General features: G+C 43.6%; 1 protein-coding gene across 1 annotated transcript in view; it reads right to left on the minus strand.

Moving 5' to 3' along the window:
- SLC1A1 (solute carrier family 1 member 1) overlaps window positions 1–8,216 on the minus strand; it is a 45,617-nt gene extending 37,401 nt beyond the window's left edge. The window contains exon 1 of the mRNA XM_053371133.1: window positions 8,072–8,216. Within this exon, the coding sequence (XP_053227108.1) occupies window positions 8,072–8,168 (97 nt within the window). The 5' untranslated portion in view covers window positions 8,169–8,216. The remainder of the gene's footprint in view (window positions 1–8,071) is intronic.
- Between the last annotated feature and the right edge of the window lie 3,668 nt (window positions 8,217–11,884).

Consider the following 11,884-nt stretch of genomic DNA (forward strand, 5'->3'; position numbering starts at 1 on the left):
TTCTGTTTGTAAGTGAATGATAGCCCTTGTGGGAACTCCCACCTATAAGGAATTGTGTTGAGTCTCAGTAACTTAGCCAAATCTGAGTAGGTGGCTCTCAAGTCCAATAACTGTTTAGGAATATCTCGATAAATTTCCACCCTTTTCTCTTGTATCACAATTGAGTTTTTGAAGTGTAGGCCTAGTATTTTGTCTCTCTCCTCCCTTGATCTCAAAGCTATTAAGCAGTCTCTGGATCTATCTTTTCTTACTAATCTTCCCAACCGAAAAGCCGATACAATTTTAAAATCAATTTCTTCTTTTAAGTCCCAGAACTTTGTAAACTCTGTTGTCAAAAGTCCTTTCAAATCTTCTTGTTCAATTTCTGGGACTGCCCTTAGTCTAAGGTTGGTCTCGCGATTTTTCAATTCCACCAACGAAAGATAGGTTTGTTGGTCCCCTATCTGTTTATGAAGAGGCTTGACTTCCGCTTTAACTTCCTCGACTTCTTTTTTAGCTGATGTTGCAATTTGAACGGCTTCCCCTGCCAGTTTACGATTCTCTTCTGTTGCTCCTTGCAATTTTTCAATTGCTTGAGTATGTTGGGAAACCTGATCTGTCAATTTCTGAATCGAGGATGTTGCTTGGTCAATTTTTGTTGATTGGTTATCAATTTTTTGATTTATTGCTGACAGTTGTTCCAAAACTTGTTTCAGTACTGCCTCAGCTCCTCCTGCTGCCATATCTTCCTCTTCAGATTTTTCAGGCTTTTCGGTTTCTACTTTTTGTGTCGCAAGCACAGCTGGAACTGATAATCTACGTCCCTGAGTTAAAGTTGTTTGCAAAAGCTGTGCTTGCTTTTTTGCTTTCTCTTTCTCCTTAGCTTCCTTAGCTTTGGCTGCTCTTGTCTTTCCTGTGCCACTCATCAGTCACCGTTCAAGGTCAAGTGTTGTAATCCCATGGGAAAGGCGAGTCCAGAATTAAAAACAGTCTATTGAGAGAAGGTAAACAAAAAAAACTTTCCCAGGCCTCTGTATTCCCAATGTCCTCTAGGGGGAGTGCCACCAAAGTTTTAGTAAGAAGAAGGTAACTTTCCACAATTAAAGTCTCTTTGTTCCAACTTTAAAAACAATTTTAAAAGCAAATTAGTTCCAGCACGCTAAAAAAAAAAAAGTCCTGCAGAGCCCTTTTCAACATATAACAAAGTTCCAACAAGGTGCCTGCAATTGTATCCACTTCAGCTAGATGAGCTCAAAAGTTACAAAAGTATCTGGAAGCTTGCAACAGTTCCGCAGTTTAAACAACTTTACCCGGCCACCCGGGAATTTGGGGTTAGAGTCTTCCCTTGCCCTTGGGGTGTCCGCTCCAGGTCAATTTTATGCTGTATTTATTCTTTAAAAGTGAAATTCAAATGTGCACGAAAGTCCCGATTTAAAGCTTCAAAGCTTCCCTGTTCACAGCGCTTTCCGCACTTTAGACCGTCTGCTTTGATCTTGAAAGCAGTGTCGGAAGACGGACTTCCTCTTTCTCGTCTCCCGTTTTTAGCCAAATTTTCCGATTTAATTTGTAAAGTCTTAGGTCCTTACTCACGGGTTTGATGTTTCAGCCCGATGTTTCTTGGAAGAAAGGTCAGCGCTCATCCGTGACAGCCGCGCGGCTTCGCCTCCGCAGAAAGAGCGATGAACCCACAGCACCGCTCCCCCTCCTTCACTCCGGAGCCCCTTACGGGGTTCCTTTTGTGATTTCGGGGTCGCTCCAGGTGCCCGCCGGGTCCCACGGCCACGGACTCACTCTGCCCGTGGTTTATCTTGATGGGTTGCCGCTGCGCCGTCGCGAGCAACCCTTTTCTGCGGTGCCCCTCTTCAGAGCTCGAAGAGGTCCGCCATCACGGTTTTGCGCCGCCTCCGGAAGTCTGGCTTTCTCCCTGGTAGACATTTATATGAGAACACTAGAAACATCATTGACATTTTAGAACTTTTGCAGACTAACAGGAACACAAGGGCGGTGTTAATCTTTATTGATGCGGAGAAAGCATTTGACAATATATCTTGGATGTTTATGAAGAAGAACTTGGAGGGGATGGGAGTGGGACGGGGGTTTGAGAATGGATTACATGCAATCTATTCAGAACAAAAAGCTAAATTAATAGTGAACAATGTGGTGACGGAGGAATTTAAAATTGAAAAAGGGACACGACAAGGGTGCCCTCTATCCCCTCTGTTATTTATTTCAGTCCTGGAGGTGCTATTGAATATGATCAGAGAGGACCGGTTGGTACAAGGGATAGAGGTCGGAGTGAAACAATATAAACTGAAAGCTTTTGCAGATGACCTAGTTTTGACACTGCAGGAGCCAGAATCCAGTACAAAAAGAGTTCTCGAACTTATATCTGAATTTGGTCGGGTGGCGGGATTTAGGTTGAATAAACAAAAAACTAAGGTTCTGACCAAAAATTTAACAATTACAGAAACAGAGGGGTTTCAGAGAGAAACAGAACTGAATGTGGTTAAAAAAGTGAAATACCTTGGGATCTATTTGTCCTCCAAGAATTTGAATTTATTTAAGGATAATTATGAGAAACGTTGGTTGGAAGTTAAAAAGGATTTAGAAATTTGGTCAAGATTGAAACTTTCCTTGTTGGGAAGAATTGCAGCTATAAAAATGAATGTGTTGCCGAAAATGTTATTTTTGTTTCAAACCTTACAGATCGTGGACAGAGTGGATTGTTTTGGAAAATGGCAGAAGGATATATCTAGATTTATCTGGCAGGGCAAAAAGCCCCGAATAAAGTTTAAAATATTAACAGATTCGAAAGAAAGAGGGGGGTTTGCCCTGCCGGACTTGAGGTTGTATTATGAAGCTGCAGCCTTCTGCTGGCTGAAAGATTGGCTTTTGTTGGAAAACACCGATGTCCTAGATCTGGAAGGTTTTAATAATGCTTTTGGATGGCACGCATACCTATGGTACGACAAGGTTAAAGCACATAAATTGTTTAAAAGCCACATTGTCAGAAAAGCAATTTTTGCAGTCTGGATGAAATATAAAGACTTACTAGAGAGTAAAACTCCGAGGTGGCTATCACCAGTGGAGGCCAAGGCCCGAAAAAGACCCAATATGGAGGCCTATTGGCCGAAATATTGGGAATTGACTGAAAAAATTGGAGACAATTGGAAGTTGCAGAGCCAGGACAAACTAAAAAATAAGGTGCGAGACTGGCTACATTATGCTCAAATTCAAGAGGTTTTCAAAATGGACAAAAAAGTTGGTTTCCAGGTGGAAAAGTCGAAACTAGAGACAGAATTGTTAGAACCAAAGACAAAGCTGTTATCTAGAATGTATAACTTGCTGCTTATGTGGAATTTACAGGATGAGACAGTTAAATCTGCTATGATTAAATGGGCACAGGATGTTGGACACAACATTATGTTTGAAGACTGGGAAAGGTTATGGAACACCGGAATGAAATTTACGGCCAGTACGGCCTTGAAGGAAAACATTATGAAAATGATATACCGGTGGTACATGACCCCAGTCAAGTTAGCTAAGATACATCACCTGTCTGACAATAAATGTTGGAAGTGTAAGGAAGCAGAGGGGACTTTCTTTCACCTCTGGTGGACATGCCCAAAGGTTAAGGCTTTCTGGGAAATGATTTACAACGAGTTGAAAAAGGTATTTAGGTATACCTTTCCCAAGAAACCAGAGGCCTTCCTGCTGGGCATGGTAGACCAGAAAGTGTTAAAGAAGGACAGAACTTTGTTTATGTATGCTAGTACAGCAGCAAGAATACTCATCGCAAAGAACTGGAAGACACAAGATTTACCCACGCTGGAGGAATGGCAGACGCAGTTGATGGACTACATGGAGATAGCTGAACTCACCGGCAGAATCCGAGATTTGGATGTAGAAACAATTGAGGTGGACTGGAAAAAGTTTAAAGACTACTTGCAAAAGTATTACAAACTGTATGAATCTTAAGACGGTGCATGATTTGAAAATGATACGCTTTAGCAATTATGATTAAGTAAATAGTAAACTAAGTGATAAAAGAGAAAAGGAGATAATATGAAATTGAACATGTTATGTTTATTTTAAAGGTATAAAAATTCTGACATAATATATTGAATATAGATACATAACATGTAAAAGTTACAATAAGGTATGACATAAGGTAACAAATTGCTGACATTGTTAATATAAAGAACGCAGAATCGGAAGGGGTGGGGAAGTTCAATTTGGGATTTTTGTTAAAAAAAAAAAAAATGGTTTCTTGTAAACTCCTTGTTTGTAATGTATAAAATTTGGAAAGAAACGTAATAAAAAATATTATAAAAAAAAAAAAAAAAAAAAAAAAGAATGGACCTCCGGAACGAATTAAATACTTAACCCGAGGTACCACTGTAATAGCCTTAAACAAGCCGTAAATTAAGAGTGTGACTTACAGCGCCACTTTTTTTGCTGGCATAAGTTCTGCTGGGCTGCTAGGCCACATGATTGAGATGAACAGAGTTAGGGTCCCTATGAAGTCTCTTCCCTGCCTGTCCCTGTCCCCAACATGCTTTCCTAGGGACTTAACACCAGGCTCGATCCAGTCAGCTTTGGGTCGGCTGGCTGAGTGCCGTCTGAGCCAAGACGAGCATTTTGCACCAGTGCATCTCCAGGTAAGCTAGGGATGGGGACTTAAACTACTGCAGCCTCAGCTGACTGAGCCAGAGATCTCCTGCAGCCTAACTCACTGGTGGATCTTCGGTTAAGGCTGCGCCCTGGAGAGCCAGTGTGGTGTAGTGGTTAAAAGCGGTAGACTCGTAATCTGGTGAACCGGGTTCGCGTCTCCGCTCCTCCACATGCAGCTGCTGGGTGACCTTGGGCTAGTCACACTTCTCTGAAGTCTCTCAGCCCCACTCACCTCACAGAGTGTTTGTTGTGGGGGAGGAAGGGAAAGGAGAATGTTAGCCTCTTTGAGACTCCTTCGGGTAGTGATAAAGCAGGATATCAAATCCAAACTCTTCTTCTTCTTCTTCCCTAAATCCCCAATCAGACTAGGACGTAGGAGACCAGGGTTCAAATCCTCAGTCAGCCATGAATCTCCCTGAATGACCTTGGGTCAGTTGCCCTCTCTCAGCCTAACCTACAACACACAGTTGCTGTGAGGATGAAATGTTACCCACTGAACTATTTGGAGGAAATAAATGTGGGATATGGAAGTGAGAGCTGGACCATAAAGAAGGCTGATCGCCGAAGAATCGATGCTTTTGAATTATAGTGCTGGAGGAGACTCTTGAGAGTCCCATGGACTGCAAGAAGATCAAACCTATCCATTCTTAAGGAAATCAGCCCTGAGTGCTTACTGGAAGGACAGATCCTGAAGCTGAGGCTCCAATACTTTGACCACCTCATGAGAAGAGAAGACTCCCTGGAAAAGACCCTGATGTTGGGCACAAGGAGAAGGGGATGACAGAGGATGAGATGGTTGGATAGTGTTCTCGAAGCTATGAACATGAGTTTGACCAAACTGCGGGAGGCAGTGGAAGACAGGAGTGCCTGGCGTGCTCTGGTCCATGGGGTCACAAAGAGTCGGACATGACTAAATGACCAAACAACAACAAATGTGGGATATAATTGTAACACTAAAGTAAACAAACTGACTTCAAAAGGAATTTATCCGCTCGCAATATTTATATTGATTTAATTTCTTCAAGAAAAATCACACTGCTGTTTGTCTTTTTATGGCACTGTGACTTACTTGTGGAATCCTGAGGGCTAGAATTCAGGTTGCGGGAAACCAGTATTGAGAGAAATGGAGAGGGAAGAGGCATGTTTGTCTCTAGTATTAATTTGCCCACATCGTTATGAAATACACTGAACGGATGGCATTTAACAAATATTAATATTGCATGAGAATGATGTTGGTTGGATAAGCGTGATTTACACTTCTAACAGCCAGAGTAATACCAATAACTGAATGCAGTCAAGTAAATGAGATTACTGAAATGAATTATTTAACAAATCCTGGCTGGAAATAATCACCAAGGGCGCTTTATATTTTTTGACAGCAAGGCAATTCATGCTGGAGTGAGAGTGTACAGCTTATACAGTGGTACCTCAGGTTAAGTACTTAATTCGTTCCGGAGGTCTGTACTTAACCTGAAACAGTTCTTAACCTGAAGCACCACTTTAGCTAATGGGGCCTCCTGCTGCCACTGGAGCCCGATTTCTGTTCTCATCCTGAAGCAAAGTTCTTAACCCGAGATACTATTTCTGGGTTAGCGGAGTCTGTAACTTGAAGTGTACGTAACCTGAAGCGTATGTAACCTGAGGTACCACTGTATACAAAAATACTTGTCTGTTTCTAGTTTTTAAAAAATACACAGAAATAACTTCACATACTAGAGGTGTCTTGGGAGATTTAAGAAAGAGAATGGGGATCATTCTTCCTGGAAGGAAGGGAAACTGAGGATGCAGTGCTTTTCACATTTATTTGGGCGTGAGTTCCATTTAACGCTGCTTTGAGGGGTTTTTTCTACAACCTAGCAGTATATCACTTTTATCAAACAAACAAATAAATAAATACAGAGCTACCTACATCTGAGTACACGTGGTTAGGCTCTCCTGAAATCCTAAACCTTCTTGACAAGTAGCAAGTTCCTTTGAACTCAGCAGGGTTTATTTGCAAGTAAATATAATGTAAATCAGGCTACACAGCTCCTATGCGGCATTCACAGAATGGTCATCTTACCCTTTCTTCAGCTATGATCCTAATAAGCTTTACTTGGAAGTAAACATTTCTGAAATGAGCCTTCTTTCCAAGATTACTAGGATCATGCGGGGCCAGGTACTAGTATAGGACAAGTCAATGATTGCTGAGATGAAGAACGATTTAACGATCTGCAATGGGGTTAGACCTGGGCAATCAGCTGTGCTTAAGGTTTCCTTTTTTCTTAAAATACTTGCCAAGTCTGGTTGGGACTTACACCTGAGTAAACGTATTTTGACTCAGGAGCCACGGTGTTTTAATTTTATCAACATTCTACAGATGCTCAACGAATGCCAGATCAGCACTTAAACATTAGTACCATTTCATCACAGTGGCAAAGATTTGCTCACTGCCAGCTTTCCTTTATTGCAACAGGGCTGAAGAAAACTCCATCCACCCCACAAAGAACAAATCTGCATCTGTTTCCAGGGAGATATCCATTCTTTTGGAAAGGGCTCTCCTCGAGGAAAACACCCATCCACCTTCATCATGTGATATTCGAGGTGTGTGTGTGTGTGTGTGTGTGTGTGTGTGTGTGTGTGTGTGTACTAGGTATTATAAAGCTCAGCTGGGGGTTTGGCAAAGAGCTTAGAAGAGATAGGCTGCAATCCTGCCCAAATGATAGCAGGGGTCCTTTATAAGTCCCGGAACCAATCCCAGCTAGGTTACCCTTCTAGGATGCTCATAATACAACGTTACTGTACATTTCTCCCATGGTGGCTGAACATTTGTTTAGCATCTCTCTCTCTCTCTCTCTCTCTCTCTCTCTCTCTCTCTCTCTCTCTCTCTGTGTGTGTGTGTGTGTGTGTGTACAGCCGTAGCTGGGGGGGGGGCAGGTTTATTTTTGCCCTGTGTGAAACCTCCAGAGGGAAACCATTGATGCTCCCAGCCTGTGTGTACGCAAATGCGCATGGGGAGGGGGTGCCAAGCTGGGTGAAATAATGCCTTGTTTCGCCCCTGTTGTGTCTGTCTGTCTGTCTATCTATCTATCTATTTATCTATTATCTATCTAATCTTCTTTGTTCCTATATATACACGTCTCTCTGTGTGTATTCCCATATACATCTTCAATGTTAAGCAAGTGGAACTATTTCTTGTCATTTTCTTTTTTTCCTGTTTACAACCCCACCTTAAGGAAGACTACTGCACACGGCTGGAAGGAGGCAGACTTGACCCAGAGCAGCCGCCAAGGCTTCCCTCCAAAGGGAAGGGCTGCCTCCCCCCCCCCCGAATGATGAAAGAGGTTTCCACGCGCCCCCGCGACGCTCCAGCTTCCTTCGCCTGCCTGCCTGCCTGTCTCCCTCCCTCCTTCTTCTTCCCTTGCCCGCCAACACTCACCCAGCACCACGGCGAGGATGGTGGCCAGGAGGAGCCAGTTGTTCTTCAGGAAGCGCCTGCAGTTGAAGCCCCTTTTCCGGGCGAGCTCCTTCGCCATGGTGGCTCGTGGGGATGGTGGTGGGAGAAAAGACGCACGGGAAGGAGAAGGAAGGGATGCGCGCAAGAGACCGAGGCAGAGAGAGGAGCCGGCAGGTCTTTCCCTCAACGGCAGAACGGCTCTCGCTCGCTCGCGTTCGGCCGGCTGCTGGTTTCGCTGGAACGCGCGCGCGCGTGTGGATAGAGAGAGGACGGGGACCGTGCGCCTTCGTCACGCTGCGGGGTCTCTCGCGTCTCCTCCTCCTCCTCTCGCAGTCGCTGGTGCTGATGCTGCTACTGGCGGAGTCTGCCTGGCTCTGCGGCTCCGAGATAGCCAGGCGGAGAGGAGGAGGAGGAGAGGGAGGAGGAGGAGAGGTGTGGTGGTGGCAGCGGCGGTGCCTCTGCGCGTGTGTGGCTGGAGAGCAGGGCGCGCTCTGTCTCTGTCAGGCGCATCCAAAACACTTGGCACAAGACGCTGCGCGCACGGCGCCCTCTCTCTCTCTCTGAGTCACTTTGCATAACCACACGGCCCTGGGGGGGGAGGGGGCACCTTAGGGTGCCCTCCCTCAGCGAGCGGGCCTTGCGCTTCCTCCTCGTGCCCACAGGTGCCAGCTTCCTGCGCTCCCCGGGGTGCCCGAGCAACACCCACAAAAATGCTCCATGAATGGGGCGCCGGGTACAGGGTGGCGGGGCCAAGCAGACCCTCCTGCCCACAGGGCTGTGGCTCAAGAGCCGGGGGTGGGCTGGGGTGTGGGGGCTTTTGCGCCCTTTCGTGAGGCGCTCGGACGACCCACGTGGGGCGCGGAAAGGCGCGGCTGCTGCTCTGCGCTAAGCGCGCTTCGAAGATACAGTGGTACCTCGGGTTAAGTGCTTAATTCGTTCCGGAGGTCCGTACTTAACCTGAAACTGTTCTTAACCTGAAGCACCACTTTAGCTAATGCGGCCTCCTGCTGCCGCCGCGCCGCCGGAGCCTGATTTCTGTTCTTATCCTGAAGCAAAGTTCTTAACCTGAAGCACTATTTCTGGGTTAGCGGAGTCTGTAACCTGAAGCGTATGTAACCTGAATCGTATGTAACCCGAGGTACCACTGTATAGATGTGGATATACAGTAGATCTAAAAAAACCCAAATAACTCATTTCACACCAATTAACAGCGGCGAGAGCAACTGTGGCAAGATTCTGAAGAACATTTATATTTAGGCAAATTGCTGGTATTCAAAAAGTCTGGCCCTTCTAGAATTGCTCTTCTAGAAAATGTTTCCAACAAGTTGAAAGTAGCTAGGGGGGCATACTGCAAGAGATTGTTTTTTCGCAAAGTGACATGATTTTATTTTATTTACAAATGATGAAGCCCTGGCCATATGGTCCCTCTTGTTTGTTCCAAGTTCTGGATGTTGTGAAAGTGTACAACTGCTAACTTATTTTCAAAGCTAAGGAGGGTCTGGTGTGGTTTAAAATTGGATGGGGACTGCGTGTTGATAACCCTACATTGCCGATGACTCTTGGGTCCCTTTCACCTCTACAATTCAATGATTCTGAGTCTATATTTAGGCAGACCTATGCTCTTTATATTTCTGCTGAATTACTAGTGCTGTAATTGTGGAGCAAGAGAAACGATGGTGTTAACTCTTTATTCATTTTTTATTCTTTCTTTCATTTTGCAAGTCTGTATGAGAATTCCTAAGATTAAGGAAGTGCCTACTTGCATGGAAAATATTGTTTGTCTTCTCTTGCTGGATTTGATGTTATATATGATTCAGTTCTTTTTGTTACTTTTGTTTCTATGCAAAAATTCCCTCTCTTGTTATGATTTACAAATTTCAATTTTAAAAAGGCGAATGAGCCAAGTACTTGCAGCAGCGTACAAAATGCTTACCCGCTTTATATCACATCCCCCTGGCTGCAGAAACAAGGAAGAAAACAGAAAAACAAATGAAGAAAAATAACAGCATACACCTTTCCAACTTGTAAAGCAAACAATTTGGCGGTGAACACAGAACACAGATGGATAAACATTATGTTTGTGTAATTAGAGACTATTTATTTCATTTCATTTCTAATCAGCCTTTCAATCGGCACCAGGTCCACAAGTTGTCATATCAATTCCATCAGGCATGGTTTCTCCCAAAGCACCCTGGGAACTGTAGTTTGTTATGGGTGCTGAGAATTGTGAGAAGACCCTCTATTGTCCACACAGACCTACAGTTCCCAGAGTTCCCAGGGAGGACTGATTGATTCTTAAAACATGCTGGAAATTCTAGACTTTGTTTTAAGGGATATGATACTATTCTAAATATATATTGCAGGTGGGACTGAGAAAGGAAATCTTAGAAAGAGAGTGTGTTGCAGAGGGTAGTGGGCTGGGTTCAAGTTAATGTTTAGCTGTGAAGTCACTTCTCAGTAGTTTATTAGGCTGTTATGATGATAAAATGGGATAACCTCATGGACACTACCTTGGCCTCTTTAGAAGGAGTAATAACTTTAAAAAATGAAATTAACAAATAGTTATATTAGAAACGGGCAAAACACAAGAAATAAAAACAATGCAATGCAAAATATAAACGTTTTTGGTCAGTTATCAGCTCTTATGGTTTAATTTGAATGACGTTACACTGTTTTATTATTATTATTATTAAAGGTTGACAGATATTGGCTCCCATCCTGGATGAAGATTCAGTTTGGTAGGTTTTGTACGGGTAACCAAACACAAATCTGTAATAAAAATGTCTCAATAAAATGAAAAAGAATTAAAGGTACCCTAGGCTGATGGATCACTCCTAGAACTGCTGAAGTTATTTAAAAGATGAACACAATAATGGAAAATTATGGTAAGAGATTCTATTTTGGAAACGTTTGTAACTATCTATATCATGTCCGCAATGAACCTACTTGGTCAGCAAACAAAAAGCAATATTTTATTATTTGGTGCTTTTCCCCTTTAAATCCCTTTTTGATCTTTGTACTTATTCTGCAAGAGTTCACTTCCAACCAATTAATCCCCAAAGGAATACACATAAAAAAAAGCATTACATTGGAAGTACCACTGTCAGGGGGGGAAATTCTCTGAGCCACAGGGAGAATAGTATTCTGCTCTCAAGAATATCAAAATGATAAGATCACTTGATAACCTGAGATGTAGTGCTTGACCTGTGACCTTTCTCTCTCCCCCCCCAACCTTGGCACTGCCAACTGAGCTACACCACCCTCTAAATGGCACCCTCCTCTAAATGTTTCTTAGTTCCACATAATTCATTTTTGTACTGTTGCTTTTTTATGGATCTTCTCAATAGACTCACTGAAACATCACATTATTGCAAAAACAGAAGTTGTTGTTTAGTGTCCCTTTGGCTTGGTTGTGCAGTGCAACTGGCTGCAGTGCCCTAAATCTGGCGTTGCTTGATATCTGATGGGTTCCCACACTTCATCTAGGACATTGACAAACTGGAACGTGTCCAGAGGAGGGCAACCAAAATGGTCAAAGGCCTGGAAACGATGCCTTATGAGGAACGGCTAAGGGAGCTGGGCATGTTTAGCCTGGAGAAGAGGAGGTTAAGGGGTGATATGATAGCCATGTTCAAATATATAAAAGGATGTCACATAGAGGAGGGAGAAAGGTTGTTTTCTGCTGCTCCAGAGAAGCGGACACGGAGCAATGGATCCAAACTACAAGAAAGAAGATTCCACCTAAACATTAGGAAGAACTTCCTGACAGTAAGAGCTGTTCGACAGTGGAATTTG

This window comes from Podarcis raffonei, chromosome 17 (genome assembly GCF_027172205.1).
Source record: "Podarcis raffonei isolate rPodRaf1 chromosome 17, rPodRaf1.pri, whole genome shotgun sequence".
NCBI classification, from domain to species: Eukaryota; Metazoa; Chordata; class Lepidosauria; order Squamata; family Lacertidae; genus Podarcis; species Podarcis raffonei.